Source organism: Gymnodraco acuticeps, unplaced genomic scaffold, assembly GCF_902827175.1.
Source record: "Gymnodraco acuticeps unplaced genomic scaffold, fGymAcu1.1, whole genome shotgun sequence".
Classification (NCBI taxonomy): Eukaryota; Metazoa; Chordata; class Actinopteri; order Perciformes; family Bathydraconidae; genus Gymnodraco; species Gymnodraco acuticeps.
In genome coordinates this window covers 43,175-55,357 of record NW_022991440.1, presented here as the reverse complement: position 1 = coordinate 55,357, position 12,183 = coordinate 43,175, and the positions used below count along the sequence as shown (strand labels likewise).

General features: G+C 40.4%; 2 protein-coding genes across 2 annotated transcripts in view; both read right to left on the bottom strand.

The window, feature by feature from the left end:
• Nucleotides 1-344: 344 nt before the first annotated feature.
• LOC117532794 (endochitinase A-like) lies at nt 345-1,354 on the bottom strand (the record flags this gene model as incomplete). The annotated part of the gene is given in 2 exon segments (XM_034196288.1): nt 345-1,183; nt 1,262-1,354. A coding segment is annotated over 1 exon segment (448 nt), but the record flags the coding sequence as incomplete, so codon positions are not given.
• Nucleotides 1,355-3,957: 2,603 nt separating this feature from the next.
• LOC117532793 (ceramide synthase-like) overlaps nt 3,958-12,183 on the bottom strand; it is a 47,359-nt gene continuing 39,133 nt past the window's right edge. Inside the window, exon 5 of the mRNA XM_034196287.1 lies at nt 3,958-11,877. Within this exon, the coding sequence (XP_034052178.1) occupies nt 11,707-11,877 (171 nt within the window). The 3' untranslated portion in view covers nt 3,958-11,706. The remainder of the gene's footprint in view (nt 11,878-12,183) is intronic.

The following is a 12,183-nucleotide window of genomic DNA, read 5'->3' as shown; positions in this document are numbered from 1 at the left end:
GGGACACACGTTGATGTAGAAGAGACATGAAGAAGAGGGGACACACGTTGATGTAGAAGAGACATGAAGAAGAGGGGACACATGTTGATGTAGAAGAGACATGAGAAGAGGGGACACACTTTGATGTAGAAGAGACATGAAGAAGAGGACACACATGTTGATGTAGAAGAGACATGGAGAAGAGGGGACACATGTTGATGTAGAAGAGACATGAAGAAGAGGGGACACATGTTGATGTAGAAGAGACATGAAGAAGAGGGGACACATGTTGATGTAGAAGAGACATGAAGAAGTGGATTTTGCACAATAGGTGACCTTGAAACTGAGAACCGAAGGAGTACTCACGTTAGTATCAGCGTGTCTCTTTGCTCTCCATGGAGGTGGAGCTGGGTTGTTAGTTGAAGCAGAGTTCGACCCTCCGCTGGACCCCGAAACCTCCGAACACATCGACTGGCTGCACTCGGATCTTCCCGCTCTTTCTTCTCTTTGTCCATTCTTTAAACTCTCCTCCTTGTCCTTCCTCTCCATCTGTATCCCGGCGATGCTCTCCACCAGCCGGCCGAGACCCTCCATCTTGGCTCTGAGTTGCTGGTTCTCTTCCTGAAGCCGGTTCACCGCCTCCACCAAAGGTCCGTTGGGAATAATCAGCTCTCCGATCCTCTTCTCGATGCGTTGCTTGAAGGCACTGACGTCAACGTGGACCTCTCTGATGGCGGCTTGTAACGTTGCTCTGAACTCGACTAGAGCCTCGCTTTCCATCACTTCCTGTCGACCTTCTGTGGATTCATCCATGGCTTCAATGTTGTTGTTTGTTTCTAATCTGTGAAGCCCACTGCGACAAACGTGTTTTGTGATATTGGGCTTGATTTGATTCTTTAGAGACCCTCACTAACCCCGAGCTTCAAGTCCAAAGAGTGGCCGAAATGCAGCTCGGAAACCAAAACCTTCTTTAGTTCCTTCTCTGTTCGACGCCCTTAAAAAGAGTTCTTGAGAACTTCCTCTAGTAGTTCCTTCCGTTAGATAAATCTATGGTTTTCCATGCCAGTTTTCAGTAATTTTAAAGATGTAAACGGACTTTTAACGGACGTTTTGCAGCAGGAAGATCCCTTGGCGGCAACTTTTCCCATCTACCTCCATGGAGGACTTCTCCCAAAGTGTGTATTCTCTCACGCTCTGCTCTCATCTGCTGGAAGTCAGAGCAGGCGTTATTTATAAGCTGTGGAAAAGTCATGCACAGTGTCACTCGAAACAGATTACGTACTGCAGGGAAGGATCAGGTTCTCAGAGCAGGCGAGAGCTGATGGACGATCAAAGTAACCTTTCAGAGAGATCCAGTTGGAGTGGTGCATCTACTACTACTAGTGTGTGTGTGTGTGTGTGTGTGTGTGTGTGTGTGTGTGTGTGTGTGTGTGTGTGTGTGTGTGTGTGTGTGTGTTTCCTGAATGCTTCCCCCGCTGAGTGTTGTTGTCTATAAGCTATCTGTGTCTCCTGAGCTGAAGAGCAACAGGTTCGCTTCTGTATTTTGGGACAAAAAGGGGGTGGGGGAATATCAAAATGTAGAGGAGGGGGCCGTGTTATTGTCCTGTGTTTGTCTGGGTTACTGGAAGTCCATTTCAAAAGGTTTTATGGGTGGTTTTTATTCTGAAACGGACACAATATAATATTTAATCTATTCTTAGACGTACTCCAGTCTTCAGAAATACATGTTATCTTAGTTTCAGGACTTTTTGAGCACCAAACACAACCAGAGTGTGGGGAAACTGAAATGATTAAACTATTGCCACCTTTAAATATAATAAGATGTTTAGCTCTTGGAAGGTCTTTATAAAAAGGTCTTCCACAACGCACATTCTCAAATTAAGAAAAATGTAAAAAGGATGTTGCCTTTTTACATTTGATTGATATTAAAGATGTTTTATTTTTCATTCTATCATGAAATCTAATCATATTCTTGTATAATTATTTTTTAAATTATCATTCTGAGACAAATGTGTTGATTTAATGTAATTTCAAAATGAAATCTATGGTATTCTTTTAAAGCCGGCTATTTAAATAGTACATTTAGACCTGTGCCAGTATACAGTATATTCTATCCACATATCAGCCCTGAGCCACAGTGCCTCCCAGTGGCCATGACTTCACATTACATCTTCAAAAACACCTCTAATGCACCATAACCAGACACTAAATAATACAAAAGAGGAAAAACAAAGTGAGAAGAAAATGTAGATATTCTTTATTTAAAGCAGACGGATGATCTCAGGCGGTTTCTCTGTTAATTAAATTAAAACTCCTTCATGACAGCAATGTGGATTTCTTATCTCTACCTTCAGGTTATGACACTCACATATATTGTCTTACCAGTTAAACACTGAGCTGTAACTCCATCCAGATAAAACACCTGCAGATTCAGGAGATTATTCTACTGGTGGTTTGATATAAATATATTGATCAAAGATGCTTTAATGTAACTGTTCCCACTCATACTGCAGCTTCTCCGTCATTCTTGTTGTATTCAAAACAGAGCGGATGCTACTGATGGAGGAAATAAAGAGTCCTCTCCCGCTGATGTTCAGGTGTATATCAGTATGAAGTGTCTCTACTTTAAAGAGTCCTCTCCTGCTGATGTTCAGGTGTATATCAGTATGTAGTGTCTCTACTTTAAAGAGTCCTCTCCTGCTGATGTTTCAGGTGTATATCAGTAGTAGTGTCTCTACTTTAAAGAGTCCTCTCCTGCTGATGGTCAGGTGTATATCAGTATGTAGTGTCTCTACTTTAAAGAGTCCTCTCCTGCTGATGTTCAGGTGTATATCAGTATGTAGTGTCTCTACTTTAAAGAGTCCTCTCCTGCTGATGTTCAGGTGTATATCAGTATGTAGTGTCTCTACTTTAAAGAGTCCTCTCCTGCTGATGTTCAGGTGTATATCAGTATGTAGTGTCTCTACTTTAAAGAGTCCTCTCCTGCTGATGTTCAGGTGTTATCAGTATGTAGTGTCTCTACTTTAAAGAGTCCTCTCCTGCTAATGTTCAGGTGTATATCAGTATGAAGTGTCTCTACTTTAAAGAGTTCTCTCCTGCAGATGTTCAGGTGTATATCAGTATGTAGTGTCTCTACTTTAAAGAGTCCTCTCCCGCTGATGTTCAGGTGTATATCAGTATATAGTGTCTCTACTTAAAGAGTCCTCTCCTGCTGATGTTCAGGTGTATATCAGTATGTAGTGTCTCTACTTTTAAAGAGTCCTCTCCTGCTGATGTTCAGGTATATATCAGTATGTAGTGTCTCTACTTTAAAGAGTCCTCTCCTGCTGATGTTCAGGTGTATATCAGTATGTAGTGTCTCTACTTTAAAGAGTCCTCTCCTGCTGATGTTCAGGTGTATATCAGTATGTAGTGTCTCTACTTTAAAGAGTCCTCTCCTGCTGATGTTCAGGTGTATATCAGTATGTAGTGTCTCTACTTTAAAGAGTCCTCTCCTGCTGATGTTCAGGTGTAGATCAGTATGTAGTGTCTCTACTTTAAAGAGTCCTCTCCTGCTGATGTTCAGGTGTATATCATATGTAGTGTCTCTACTTTAAAGAGTCCTCTCCTGCTGATGTTCAGGTGTATATCAGTATGTAGTGTCTCTACTTTAAAGAGTCCTCTCCTGCTGATGTTCAGGTGTAGATCAGTAGATGTCCCGCCTCTTAGCACATACAACAATGTGTTGCAACGCTAGCCAATAGGAGTGTGGGTGTTACATAATGATGTCACTATGAACTTAGGGATTTTAGCCTTTGCAGACCATTTACATGCACAACAGCCTATAGAATACACTACAGGAAAGGGACCACCCCAAAAAGCAATACAGTAGTTTAATTGACTTTGAAATACATTTAAAGTAACGAGCAAGGATTTTTCTTAATGGATGTTAATGGTTTCTAAACACAGATGGCAAGACAAAGAAAACAAAACACACACTTGTTCAAATCAAAATTTATTGAATTTTTTAAAGGGGTGCTCTGAATTCACAAGTTGCAGCTACAGTACATAACTCCTCTCACATCAATAGTTTTTTAAGCTATTTTCATAAAACAGTCCCACTATCTCTTTTCAGATATTTCCTCCAAAAAGTCCAAGCTAACAAAAAAAAAGAAAAAAAAAAGACCGATGCATCAAATGTGATATATTTATATGAATGAAAAATCAGAACGCTATCAAAAATAACGCGGGGCAGGACGTGTTAGAGGTCGTGACGATGCTTGGAGCAAAAAGTGATATATGGTCAATCTCCAAAACGTCCACAAATTAAAAAGGTCTAGAAACAGAAACACGGCAAACAAAAATCACAAAACACGAGGAGTTTCAGCCTCAAATGATGCATTAGAAAAACAAGCTGGATTTGAATGATGATTTGAAAATAAAGATTAAATGCTACAACATATGAACGGCTAAATAAATATCAACATAAAGGCCTTAATTCAGAATCAGAGGTTATCTTTTATTCTCGCAGTAAATGCATAGCAGTTTGAATAATAATGATCTTGAGGATTGCAGTGAACATGAAGGATATGAGGATAATGAAAATACAACCTGTAAACACTGCCTGCCGACTTTTTTCACACTCAGACATATGTATCAGACATAGATGTTTTTCACAAGGCACTGGAGACCAGATTTGGTTCACGGTCCACAGATCAAAATCAGTCCCGCTACATACACACACACACCTTAACTTAAAATGCAAGCTTTTTGTCAGAAATATGAATGATAAAACGTCCTCAAAGCTGTTTAAGTTCACTATAGCCTAATGCTGCATTCACATCATATCAGTATCAAACATAGACGTTATTTTCAGTGTATTTTTAAGTGTTAAATTGGTTTCCTGCTAGCATGTACTTTTTAAAATTGTATTATGCTCAGAATGTTGTTAGCAGGAAACAAAGGTAAAGGTATCCCAAATGTTTAGCATCAACGCTAGTGTGAGACGACTCGACAAAAATGTTTTTTTAACCAATTGGGTGGCGACCAACCCTCCAAACAATGACGTATTTTCATTTGTAGTAATGCCAGGATCTAACTACACAATATTTAATCCACAATAAATAATGTTTGGATAAGTCAGTCAAATATTCATAGATGATGTCCAAGAAACATGGCGGCGCTTCGGCAATCGCGGCAAAACGACATATTTCACATCAACTTCAGTCACATTTAGTCACCATCATGGTGGTAGATGAAGCCAAACTAGCTGAGAAATGGTTAATATTAAGAATCAATTGGTAAAAGGAGTAATTGGTTTGATATTGTGTAGTTTGATCACAGTGTAAGACAATGTGAAAAGTCACTCTCCATCATCCATTACCTTTCATTTAACATGGCATGAACGTGACATTAGACGGCCATTTTTAAACCTGTGCTAGCTTCAAAACCTTTATTCCGCCTCATGCAAGTCAATGGGAATGCCTAAAAAACAACAATAACACCCCCAGCCCCCAAAATATGCACCGCTAACCCTGAATACATGAGTGTGAATACAAAGCACAAAATCATAAAGTGTCATGGTGGGGAGGGGGGAAGAGAGGGGACCCCACATGCAATTCATATTCTCATCTCCAGAATCCAGAGGAACTTGACATGGTTGAGCTTATCGTGTTTGTTATTGTTGTATTAGCTTGCATGTAGAAGGACTAACTTCAACGGGGGGAACATGGAATCCAAAAATGTGGCGCTAGCTAAATGCTAACCCTTGATTTGCGAAGATCTCACCAAATGTTAGGGCTACAATTGTTAAAATTAGTCGAGTAGCATCTACTTCAGCAGTTTTTAAACAAATATAGGGCCTATACAGATATTTACAGCACCTTTCAGATATGTTGTTCACCCTCAGATGACATGAAGCCCTCATAAAGTTTAAGACTAAATGAACTACAAAATAAAACATCATGAAAGTAGTGTTTATTTTGTTTGAGTGAAGGTTCATTCTCTCAGCCACCCACTTAGTTTATTGTGCTATAGCGTTAGCAGAGTACTCAAGATATTGTTAGCAAGATGGCTTAAGTTTTGCCAAATGTTTAGCATCAAGGCTAGTTTGAGATGACTCGACAAAATCAAGTATTAGCTTGTAGTGCCTCAATAGAGTAGCGTTAGCACGCAGGGACTCTATATTGATGCTAAAGCGTTAGCAGGGTACTAATCGTGTGAGATCACTGGACACAAATCAAGTGTTAGCTTAGTGTAAAATAAAGTGTTAGCATGGATTCTACAACCTTGATGCTAACGTGTCCACATGCTAGTTAGCAAGAAGTTGGCTATTGCTCAGCTATCATTTTATTCAACCAGAACTCGAGCAGAAGGAGCTAAATATGGCTCAACAATGTAAGATAAAGTGTTAGCATTTAAGCAGCAACCACTTAGCGTATTATGCTAAAGCGTTAGCAGAATACTCCTAATCAAAATATTGCTAGCAAATGTTTAGCATCAAGGCTAGTTTGAGATGACTCGACAAAAGTCAAGTGTTAGCTTAGTGTAAGATAAAGTCGTAGAGCTCAACAATGTACGTTTAAGTGATAATAACGTTATGATACAATTATGCTTTATTGTTAGCATGTAGTGAAGCTTCAACTTAAAGTAGTGTGAGCAAGAAGCTAAATAGCGCTCCAGGCCTATGCTAAACATCGTTAGCATGTGTAGCGAGGCTTTTGTAGTTATTTCGGTGTCCATGTTCCCATGCTGTCCTTACATACAAGGAATACAAATCACATCTTGTTTTGTTAGCTTACTGTGTGATGCTAAAAAGTAGTATTATCATAGTTTCACAGCCAGTGTTGCAGAGTTAAACATCCATGTCTTAAATGTACTTGGTGCGTGTTAGCGGAGAATCAACTATACATCCATCACGTAAGGAGATGTTTGTTAGCTTTTAAGACAAATCATCTACAGTCTAAATGAACCACAGAGAGAAGCAGGTGGTTTTCTCTTCATGTCACTACTGTGAATATCTGACAGTCTTTGGTTTACCAACCCTAAGAGAAGCTTAAATACAAGAACAAATCTACTTGGTAAAAACAAAATGATTTCATTCAGAAAGGAAAACAGCAACCATTGTGGATGTGATCGTCAATAGAATCTCAGTTTAATCATCTTCACAATAAACCTCTACACACACACACATATAACAGCTTTATCAAACTTCATTAAACCCTGAGCAAAGAGGATTAAGACTTTCGATAAAAAGTGAGAAAACAATAAGATATGTGTACTCTGCATGCCTTTCCTAAATCTTTATATATATATTTATCAGTGATCCAGACAGATAGAAATAATGAGGCTTTTATAGTCATCAGGGACAATCAATGTAATCTTTAAGGTAATGCCGTCAGCTGATATGAATGTTAGCTTGAAGAAAAAGGGAGCTTTAATGATCAAATTCAGGAATGTTTCTTATATTTATTCCATTATTTCAAAAGATATGCCTGCTTTTAAACCTCACATTCATCTCCTACATTGGTTCAATTGAAGATAACCCAAACACCATTAATAAAATGTAGCACTTTTCCTCTGTCAAATGGAGTGTTTCCTGCATGTCGGATAGCTTTGTGTCAGTGATATAAAACGATGACTTTGTCTACCCGAGGTAAACGAGAACGTGTTTAAAACACATGTAATAAAAAGCATTAAAACAAACATGTCAGGAGGTTGAGGTCATGTGACTTAATGCAGCAGGAGGTTGAGGTCATGTGACTTAATGCAGCAGGAGGTCATGTGACTGAATGCAGGAGGTTGAGGTCATGTGACTTCATGCAGCAGGAGGTTGCGGTCATGTGACTTCATGCAGAGCCTCACTAATCCCTCAATGATGTAGTGTAAACTGCTGAGGGGACAGAAAGGTTATCCTGACGACAGATGGCAGCAGAGAGGAAGAGGAGGAGGAGGAGGAAGAAGAAGAGGAGGAGGCAGAAGAGTAGGATGATCTGCAGCTTTTACATCTTGGTTGAATTGAGTGGGAAAGGAGATATTTGTGACATGCTTACACTTTAGAAATTGAAACCATTGACTTCATGGAACGTAATGAAAGCTAACAGATGTAGCATCCATGCTAGAGGAGTGTCCTACTGTTGTGTGTGTGACGAGGCGTTAGCTTTGGGTCAATCCACTATATTAAGAGTTAGCTTTGTTCCTGCTAGCACTCGAAAGATAAAAGTGTCGGCATACCCAGCCACCGCTTAGATTATTACTCAAGATATTGTAAGCAAGATGGCTACAGTTTGGCCACATGTTTAGCATCAAGGCTAGCGTGAGATGACTCGACAAAAACCACGTGCATGCTTCACGGTTATTGACGAATTGTGAGAAAGCAGAGCTAGAATAGTGTGTTAAACTCCCTCATGTACTTTAATGCAGCCTCTAAACCATGACAAGATATCACAATATTCAAAGTCTAAGAGGATATGTAGTTGATGTTGAGATGTTTCCCTATTCCTAGACAAATTGATGAATATAGAATTCTCAAAATGTAAATGAAATGTGTTTTTGGGTGCTGAAGCGTCCTCACCCTCCTGCAGCTCGTCAGCCAACAGGAACACTCATCACTGCTTTCTAACAAATGAATCTGCAGCACTACAGTACCCATAATGCAACAGTGTTCAGATTTGATAAGCAGTGTTGAAATGTATACATATTTAACATATCCACAATTAACCTTATCTGTATTTATGTTAACTACAACAGCCCTTGGACATTTAGGAAACTAGATTTTTGAACAATTGTATATTCCCAAAGTTGTATTAATTTAGAAATGAATCTTCAGGTAAGCCTTATTAAAGAACACCCAACACGCCATGCTTTGTAAACCAATGGGGTTCATCTCTGTAATGAAAGCAAAACCGTGTCATTCATAGAAGCAGAAACAATTGAAACGTTGAATTTGATTAAACACATTGACTGCATTTGCTCTTATAGCTGCTTTCTGTTAGCTTATTTAAACATGTCGTCTTAACGACAGTAAACCTTCACAACGATGAGCAAAAGTCACATATTTTCGCTTTAATGCAAAGTGGGAACATCATGACACAAAACTATCCGAGGAACATTTTGGATTTGAAACCAAACAATGAGGCGCAAGTTAGATCCGTTGCTGCCTTTAAAGAAATGCATTTGTGTTTTTATATAACAACAAAACTTTTAGTAGTTATTATAAAAGTGATTTTCATATTAGTTGGAAAAGGTCAACTGAGCTGCAGCTGTAAACATGTCTTTGTGTATGCTACAACAATCCTTACTTAAATGATCAATATGCATTTATTCTTTCAGCAGTAAATGAGTTTATGAGAACACAACTGAGGTACATGTTAAAAAAAGACAACGATATGTAGTGTGGAGAACGGAGATGCTTTGGTCCCCAAATAAACAAAGTGAGGCTGACATGACGTTAGTGTCTGAATACATGCCTCTTCTTGCATAGATTGAATTTGCAGGACATTTAAAACAAACAAATGCCATAAATGTACGGTTTGTAACAATTTGTCTTATGAAATCGTTGATATGAGGAAATGATATGAGGAAGAAGTATGATGAAGTCTTAATGCAACTAAAACAAAACAAAACTCCTCTCAGGTGAAGTCACTCTATATTTAAATGTGAGCATGACGAGTGAGAGCAACTTCAGCACAACATCCAACAACTGACGCTACAGGAAGAATATCTCCTGATATCCTTCACTTTTTGTAACCTAAGCTCACCTTATTGCTCTGACACCCGCCGTGAGTTCACCCCCCCCCCTCCTCCCTCCTCCTCCTGACAAACATTTGACCCCGAGTGACCCTCGAACACTGCGGCGTCTCGACTTCAACGTTCACTGCCAGCAATGCAGCCGCAGATTCTCCAGTGTCATCAAACAGAGATCCACGAGGCATCTCTCAGTAGCAAGAACTCGCCCTCTGCACCGAGGAGTCATGCAGATGATATATTTTAATGTTCTCTCAGAGGTCTGTTTCTCGTGGTAAATATGTGAACTTAACGGAGCTGCTGTGATGCCAACAAATTGATAATTGTATCGTAGAAAAGACCAAGAAGAAATCGAAATGCTTGCATCCGAAAACATAACATTTTGCAGGTTTCAGTCGTTCTTAATCGACTAAGATGTCTTACAGATCATGACCGTTACATCAATTAGTAAAGTAAAACCCTTTGAGTTTTATCGATTAAGGGTTTCTTTAGTAGAGAAGACCTTAATATTTCCTCATACACTGTCATTTTATCCCATCATGGCTTCACGATATCATTTAGACACTGTTAGACTCATACAGTACTTCATACATTTAGCAGAAACACAAAATGAAAAGCTAGCATGTACTTCACAATAACATGAGCTGTGATGCAAAAAAGAAATGTAGTAGTATTATCATATCATGTAAAGACCAAGAGGACATTTAAAAGCTTGTATTGGGGTTTCAGTTTGTCCAAAAACAGAACATTTCGTACTGTTTCCCACTTCTTAAATCGACCGAGATGTCTCACAATGGGTTTATGTTTCCATACCGGGCTGCATCTTATCCCATCATGGCTTCCCAACAGTACTTAGACACTGAGAGTGTGTATTTCTTTTTCAAGTGAATTTCACAGCCATTCAAACTAAAAAGCTAGCATGGACTTTAGCTGCCATGCATACAAGTCAAAACACTGAAAATGAAGACGTTTTTCTACAACTGAGGTAATCTCTTATCAATATCAGTGCCACAAACTCCCACTCCAACTCCAACGTAGGAGTGGTCCCAAAAGCTTTCTTAAAATTAAAGTATTCCCAATTACATGAGAGCAGTTTTTAAATAAGGGAGGGGAGGGGGGGTTCACCATGCATACAGAGCGAGAACTAATTAGCCGGGGTTGTACAAGTGTGGGAGTGAAAATGGGATTTGCAGATTTACAAACGGATGGAGAACATGCGGGATGGGAAGCTACACACATGGTGAAGAGTCACATTAACAGGTTAACAAAGTGAAATGTATTCCTCACAATAAATCCAACCGCCCACCCTCGATTCCTAATCCTTCCTGGTGTGATTATTGAATATCGGATGGGGGGAGAGGAAACAGAAATCTTTAAAATAAAATACAACCTGTCTCTCACACTCTGTAACAGGCCGGTCAGAAGAGACACAGTAGCAGTGAGAGGTCAGGAAACGTCTCTCCAGTGGAAGCTCCTCCCACTTTCTTTTTACTCTCAGGTGAAGCAGAACATGACATCTCTCCAGTGTTGTAAAATGTAGACGGACGCAGTAAGATCCAAAGAAGAAAAATCATCAGTAGTAGAGCTGGATCGACGGAGAGAGAGAGAGATCCACTTCAGGCAGACGATATTTTTGTAACACAGGATATTATTTTTTTCTTTTAAAGTGTGCGGAAAGATGCCCAGGAGTTGTGGGACAAAAGAGCAGGCAGTCCTGTGTACTACAGTACGATGGTGGAGGGGAAATGTCGAAATGTGTTAAAAGTCAAAACTAGTGCCTTTTTGCAGAAGTAGTCGAAGTAGCGTTAGTAGCTGAAGTGTGCGGCTTTGAGCGAGCAAAGAAAAAAATCGTGAAAACGGATATCAATCAGCCTTGGGATTGTCCGCGAGGGGTTGAACGTCCGGTTGAACTTCCGTCATGCGGCTGCGTCGATAAAGACAATATCCTTTCACTGCATAGCACACGAACCAGTAGACCTGCGGCGCCAGAATGCACGCGTGCCCTCAGGTTAGGTGAGCAGCGGCAGGTGGAAGGGAACGCTGTAGAGAGGGAGTCGTAGTGGCGCCCGTACACCCAGTACATGTAGGGGAAGAGGGCGTATGCGGCACATGAAGAAGGTCAGGAGAACCATGCCGCCATTTGCCTTGTGCAGCCCAGCAGTCCTGGAGGCCCAGCTGGAGGAGACGAGAGAGGAGGAGACAAGAGAGGAGGAGATGGAGAGGAGGAGACAGAGAGAGAGGAGACGAGACGAGAGAGGAGGAGACAAGAGAGAGAGGAGACAAGAGAGGAGGAGACAAGAGGAGGAGACACAGAGGAGGAGACAAGAGAGGAAGAGACAAGAGAGAGAGGAGACGAGAGAGGAGGAGACAAGAGAGGAGACCAGACAGGGGGAGAAGAGACAGAGAGGAGGAGATGGAAAGAGAGGAGACAAGAGAGGAGGAGACCAGACAGGAAGAGACAGAGAGAGGAGACGAGAGAGG